The following is a 7,285-nucleotide window of genomic DNA, read 5'->3' as shown; positions in this document are numbered from 1 at the left end:
GCTGGTTGGGGTAGGAAGGAGAACCAGACAGACATGGCTCAACACCACCGACACTGCTAGCACGTGTTTGTGCTCATGGATGTGCTGAGAGTGATCCCAGGGTGTTTGCAATGGCAGCAGATGTGTTTTTGTGTGCCCTAGCTCTGGCCTGTGGTGTTACATGAGAGTGCATGGATCACTCTCCAGCCCCCTTTCCCTAGGTGTCCTGGGTCCCCACTGCTTCTGCAGGGATTGCAGAGCCCTCCTTTCCTATGCATACCTGGGTATAGGGCTTTATGTGACTCCACCATGAAACATCCCTCACTTTGTGAGGCTCCACTCCCTGCCCACCCCTGAGGCACACACTCTTCCTAGAGATCCCCCGAGCTCTCCTGGTGGCCAGCTTCCTTTCCAGAAGGATGGCATCTGTGAGCGGCCCCAGACAGGCAACGCAGAGACCACTCACCATCTCTGCTTGCACTGGTCACCACGAAAGGAGCCCCAAATCCAGCCCTCGGTCCCTGGTGGATCACACTGGGCCTCTGAGCTCATCCTGCTGGGCCCATGGAGTTCACAAGCAGGACAGCAGGCCCTTTTGTGCTGCAACCCTTGGGTGTGTTTTTTACTCTCCTTTCTGAAGAAAGGCAAGACTCACGGCACAGCACGGAGGAGATCCCCTTTTATTACAAAACGTTATTTGGGACCCCAGGTCTGACATAAAGGTGCCCATTGCCTCGTCCTGCCTGTGCTCACAGGAATGCACGGGGAAGCATAACCGTACCACCACCACATTAGGAGAGCTCTTAGGTTGTATATACACACTAGAGCACAGCAGCACAGTGTGGCAATGAGGAGAACAGCTCCGAACAGAGAAAATCCTGCTGTTGTTGGGCAGATGTGTTTCCAGAAAAGCTGTAGCCCCCATGTGACAGCTGCAGGGAGGAAATACTTGCTGTGGTAGAGGGAGAATGGTCCTGCAGAGCATAGTGTCTGACCCCACAGGCTGCATCCAGACTCTCCTCCACTTCTGCTCTGTGCACTGCAGCCCTGTAGAGGGAAGGGACTGGCCCACTGTGATAGCTGCCTGCCACCCTTGCAGAAGAGGCATGTGAGATCACACTCTGACTGTGGCCAGGGGAGTTGAGCTCTCCTAATGCACATGGGACCCATGCTGTCAACCCATCTGTACTTGCGCAAGCCTGACTCTTCCCCCCGAGCTCCTTTGGTATCACTGCTGAAAGAGACACTGCAGTGGGAAACTCTCCTCGTTGCACTGGGGCATCCGAGAGAGCTCAGACTAGTATGCCTTTGAGGTTCCCTCCTCCCTGCTGATGAAGGGGGAAGCCTGGCTTCCTCCTTCAGCACAGTTGTTGGGTCAGATTCAAATGAGAGATTCCAGAGGACAAGTAGCACTTTTCTTTCTTACTTTTTTTCTTTTCTTTTCTTTTCTTTTTTTTTTTTTTTTGCAGGAGTGTAAATAATAAAAAAATGAATAACACATTGCTTTGATGCCAAATACGCTGGAAATGGGGAAGAGGTGCACATAGGGCAGTTACTGCTCCCGACATTGTAACCACCTGATCCGCTTCCTCACTGCATCTTGCAGCTCCTTGTTCCTCATGCTGTAGAAGAGCGGGTTTACTGTTGGAGGCACAACAGAGTACAGAACTGCCATCACCAGATCCAGAGATGGGGAGGAGATGGAGGGCGGCTTCAGATGGGCAAACGTAATAGTGCTGACAAAGAGGGAGACCACAGCCAGGTGAGGGAGGCACATGGAAAAGGCTTTGTGTTGGCCCTGCTCAGATGGGATCCTCAGCACAGCAGTGAAGATCTCCACATAGGACAGCACAGTGAAAACAAAACACCCAGAGACTAAACAGGCACTAACCACAATAAGCCTGACTTCCCTGAGGCTGGTGTCTGAGCAGGAGAGCTTGAGGATCTGGGCAATTTCACAGAAGAACTGCTCTAGGATGTTGCCTTGGCAGAGTGGTATTGAAAATGTGTTAGCAGTGTGCAGGACAGCACAGAGAAAACCACTGGCCCAGGCAGCTGCTGCCATTTTGACACAAGCTCTGCTGCCCATGAGGGTCCCATAGTGCAAGGGTCTGCAGATGGCAATATAGCGGTCATAGGCCATGGCAGTGAGAAGAAAATACTCAGCAAAAATGAAAAGGACAAGAAAAAAGAGCTGGGCAGCACATCCTGAGTAGGAAATGGCTCTGGTGTCCCACAGGGAATTGGCCATGGATTTGGGGACAGTGGTGGAGATGGTGCCAAGGTCAAGGATGGAGAGGTTGAGGAGGAAGAAGTACATAGGGGTGTGGAGGCGGTGGTTGCAGGCTATGGTTGTGATGATGAGGCCATTGCCCAGGAAGGCAGCCAGGTAGATGCCCAAGAAGAGCGCAAAGTGCAGGAGCTGCAGCTCCCGCGTGTTGGCAAATGCCTGGAGGAGGAACCTGTTGAAGGAGCTGCTGTTGGACATTTTCTCCCCCTAGGCATGGGGGATCGTCCAAAAAGACAAGACATAGACAAGTTAGGACAGAATTCTCTGGGCCAAACTTTCTATTTCTTAGTACTCTGCCCCTCCAAAAACATGTATCACCTGTCCCCACCTTGGTTTGCAGCCCAGCCAGATATCCCACAGTCAAATGGTTAAAGGTCCTAAGGATGGGATGTTCTGAAGAGAGAATTGGCTCATTGCTAGCCCCTCTCCCCTGCTCCTCCCCCCGCCCCAGCACTGCCCAGAGCCCCAGAAGCTGGAGGGGGACTTGATTACCTTTGTCAAATATACATCTCTATGGCAGGACCTGCAGGGTCAGTGTCTGAATTGCATCTCAAACACTCCTGCCCAGGGAGTCCAAGTGGAAGGACAAGAACAGCATAGACAGGTAGGGAAATACAGGGCAGTATCGTGGCATTTCTTCTGAGGGAGGCAGGAACATGGAGACTCAGGGGAACACTCAGGGTTTTCTCCTCTCCTGGGTGTCCATCAGCCAAGGAAAAACCTCATGCCATGGATCCTACAGGCTTGAGGGCAGAGAGCTGGAACAGGTTGCCCAGAGGGGTTGTGGTTGTGGAGTCTCCTTTTCTGGAGATACTTAAAACCCGCCTGGATGCAATCCTGTCTAATATGCTGTAGGTGACCCTGCTTGAGCAGGGAGGTTGGACTAGATGATCTCCAGAGGTCCCTTCCCACCTTACCCATTCTGTGATTTGGTGAGCTGATGGGTGAGAAGAGGAGATGTTGAAGTCTGCAGTTTCCTCCCACACTTTGACCATGACTGCTGCCTGGAGCTATCCCTGCAGGGAGGTGTTTCTCTGTCCCCACGTCTCTCTCCTGTCACTGCTCACAAACCCCATTCCCCTCATGGGGCGCTCAACCTTGCCCTGCAGACACCTCACAGGGGCAGGCAACTGCCCAGGGGCATCTCAGTGACACAGGGGCTAAGGAGCAGGTGAGATATACCCTGATGAGGCTGGAAAGGTGATGCTCGTTCTGTCTGTAGGCTGTGGGCTGGATGAAGAGATTTGCTGAGTTCCCTCCAGAATTGCAGCTCGCTCACTGTCAAGTTTTGGAGCCTCAGTTGCCTGTCTAAATCTGACAGATCCAGCAACATTTCATCCCACCCACAGACAATACGACTGAAGGCAGAGACTCATGGATGTCCCTTCCCTTTCAAGTATGCCCTGCCTTGACCTTCCTTTTGGAAACCCCCCTCCAGAAATGTTCGCAGGGTGAGCTGGAGCTGTGAGCAGCCCTGACCCAGGCAGCATCCCCTCCACAGCAGAATAACCTGTCCTGCAGGGGTGTGATCCTCCCACCCAGAGCTCCTCCCCACAGCACTGTGGGGAGTTCCCTGGGCACGCTGAGTGCTGACCCTCGCAGGTGGCAGAGTCACTGCCCTGGGCGCACTGCACCCTGTGGTGCAGAAACACTGCTCTGAATTACAGCCCTGGGCAGACCTGAGTGCACTCCCTGGCTTCACAGCCCTGCAGCATCCCTGGAAGAAGGAAGCAGGATGCCCTGTCCCTCTGACAGGGTCCCTAGGAATCCCTGCTCTGAAGCACCAGCTGCTCCACACCAGAAAAATGGGGATACCCATTGTGAAAGATCCTATAGGCCATGGAATGTGCTAGCTTCAGAGAAAGCCTCAGGGTACCTCACCTGCACTGCCCTGCAGCCACAGACTTACTGTGTTAAGGGCGGCAAAGATTTATCTCCCAGTGAGCTCTCAGCTGTCCTCCCACTCCTGATTGCCTTTAACTTCCTTCTGTCTCACTCATCTTGCTCACCTTGCTTGTCTCCTCTGGGCACCTGGCAAGTGCACTGCTGCTGTATGTAGAGGAGCTGCTCCTGGGCAGAGTTGCTTCTCAGCAGTGCTGCCACATTGCCATGAGCTCATCCCTCCATCTCAGGAGCCTGGCCCTGCTTGGGAATAGTTGCCCAGCTGAAGGTGTGACTTTATCTGTCCTTCGTACTCCCTCCTCCTGGGAAATGTTCACTGAAGCAGACTGAAACAATCATCTCTAGTCTCTCCCTAGGAGAGACTGAAGAGACACCGATTCCAGCATTGTAATTTGTCACATCAGGGGACGGTTTTCTAAGGGAGGTGGAAATGCCCCACTCTGGAAGACTATTCTCAGCTCAGGACACCCCAAGAGGGACAAGAAGGGAGTTTGTTTCCCCATGGCTCAGGTACAGTTCAGATGAATCAATCCAGGCATCATATGCCCTTTAGAAGTCCCTGGTCTGGAATGGGATTCAGATCCCTCCTTTGGACTCCACAAAACACAGGTGGTGGCATTCTCATTGCCCAGACTGAACTGTGAACAACACAGATGTCTGCATGCAAGCTCCCTGTCTACACTCCCATTATTATCAGTGGAGATGGAGGGTGGGAATCAACTGTTCACACAAAAACACCTTGTGAAATATGAAGAGACAGCAGTGATCCAAGATATGTGACAGTGTCTACCTACTCTGAAGGATAAGCTGTGAGCCCCGTGTCCTTCTAGAGCCTGAGGTGAGAGCCAGGTGAGGAATTTTCTTGGCTCCCCGAAATGACACTGGATGCCTACTATGACTAGAGCTCTGCTCTCTAGGAAGCTGAGACTCGTGCACATCTCTACATTGCAGATAGTTAATGTAATTCAGGGCAGACACTTGATTTAGTGACAGAAAATAGATGAGCAGGACCATGTCAGATGCTCAGGGTGTCCAGCACAACCACCGCTCTAGCAGACACAGCATGGGACCTACACCCCTCCAGACTCTGGAGACAAGAGAGAAAGTCTGGAGAAAGGAAGACTTTCCCTTGGTTGAGGAGAACATTTAGGCAAACTTAACATCCACAAATCCATGGGCTCCAATTGGATGCACCCACCAGTACTGAGGGAGCTGGTGGATGTTACTGCTAAGCCACACTCCATCATCCTTGAAATATTATGGAGAACAGAGAGATGCCTGCAGCCTGGAAGAAAGCCAGTGTCACTCCAGTCTTCAGCCAGGGTGAGAAGGATGACCCAGGAAACTACAGGCCAGTCAGCTTCACCTCCATCCCTGGAAAGCTGATGGAGTAGCTCACCCTGCAGGTCACCTCTAAGCATATGATCATGCTTAGAAGGAAAAGAAGATGATCAGGAGTAGTCAGCATGGATTCATGGAACTGAGATGTGGTGGGACCACTCATACAGCTAGAGGGCTGTGAGGGCAGGGTCCAAACTCTTCAGGAGAGACTGCTTGAAAGGTAGTTTCAGACAGGATGGAGCTTTTCTTGGTTTTGGCAAACAGCATGAGAAGGGGAAACAACCACAAACTGCAGCTTGTAACGTGCAGATGTGACTTCAGGAAAAGAAATGTCACCTGAAGTGTAGTGCTTTAGTGCAACAGGTCACCCTGAGGGAGTCTGTGACCTGCTACTGGCTTTGTGTTTCAAGGAAAAGCAAGTGAGGGCAGGGAGACATCAGTAAAGGCAGAGAGATCCTGCAGTGGTAGTGAGGTGAGGAAGCAGGTTGGGTGTCTACAGTCTGCAAGGAAAGAGGAGGAGGTATGAGACAGCGTAGGACAGCCTGTGGTGGAAACAACCAAGGGTGAAAGCCGAGGCTGAAAGCTCCCAGCAGAACTGAGGTCTTTGTCCTTTGGCTATGGCTGTTGTCTCTGCCACTAAGGCCTCTGAGAAGAGGTGGTTTCCTTACGGCACTGAGGCCTTGCTGCCTCCTTGTCCCCGGGAAACCCAGGAGGTGCTGTACCATTGTCCTGCTCTCGGTATGGCGCACCCCCACACTCACATTGCCCTAGGAAGAGGCATCGCGAGGGAAAGCATCACCCTACCCAGGGCCTGGGTGTCAGTGCCTGGCCATTTTGATTGACAAAACTCACCCAGCTTTGCATGACATTGGGGCCACCTGCACATTTCCCTTGCCTACTTGCAACTAGTGCCTCCAACTTTCAGGTGTAATCGGCCCCTGGGGAGGCTTTCTCAGTAATGGCCCTCAGTGGGACTCACTAATGCTCCAAGAAACTTTGGCATTTGCTACTGACTTTAACTACTTGAGAGGTTTGTTCAGTCTCCTCTCAGTAGGAGATCTGGTGCTCTGGATCAGCACCAAATACACTTGACGGGTCATTAAAATACTCAAAGCCCTAACAACCCATCTCACTCCCCCTGATTTTCTTCAGTTCTTGGGTGGCTCATGGGAGAGGTCTCAGCAGTGTATTTACAAGAGCAAGCTGTCAATGAAGACCTGAAAAAGAAAGGGCTTCTGCTTTTTAAGCTCTCTTTACTTTTCGGGTTACAGAGAAAGTGATAGCCACACTCTCCAGATCATTGTAACCCGGAGTGTCTCTGCCAGAATGAAGTCTGAGCATGGAGGAAAAGCAGTAGTTTTGATAGGAGACATGTATGGACAACCTTCCTCCTCACTTCCCAAACCCAGACAATCTTATGCCTCTTGGTGGCCTATCAGCTACTCAGGCAGACAGGACCTCACAACCACTCATCCCAGACAGCAGTCAGGTGCTCCCATCAGCTTCACCTATAGAAGTGACCTCACAACCACTTTCCCATCCATGTTCCTGCTCCCGGTCCATCACCTGCAGAGACAGAAGTCACAAAGTCACCTCCAGGTCAGGGCCTCCTCCCATTCAAGGAGCTTCTGAGAGACAATCTAATTAAAATGTCACAAAAATATCAGCCTCCTGGTGGCCTACTAGCTCACCAGATACAACTGATTTTGTAATCACCTACCAAGCCAATGGGCCTCCTGCTGCTCTTTCCTCTTCCCTTATGGAAATGACCTC

General features: G+C 51.8%; 1 protein-coding gene across 1 annotated transcript; it reads right to left on the bottom strand.

Annotated features, from left to right (window-relative positions):
• Positions 1-1,531: 1,531 nt before the first annotated feature.
• Positions 1,532-2,467, bottom strand: LOC134154363 (olfactory receptor 14C36-like). Its single transcript, XM_062601114.1, has one exon. It carries the CDS (start codon positions 2,465-2,467, stop codon positions 1,532-1,534), a length of 936 nt encoding a protein of 311 aa, XP_062457098.1.
• Positions 2,468-7,285: the final 4,818 nt, after the last annotated feature.

This window comes from Rhea pennata, unplaced genomic scaffold, assembly GCF_028389875.1.
Source record: "Rhea pennata isolate bPtePen1 unplaced genomic scaffold, bPtePen1.pri scaffold_26, whole genome shotgun sequence".
Taxonomy (NCBI): Eukaryota; Metazoa; Chordata; class Aves; order Rheiformes; family Rheidae; genus Rhea; species Rhea pennata.
Note: the sequence above shows the minus strand (reverse complement) of the source record. Positions and strands in the feature narration are given on the sequence as shown.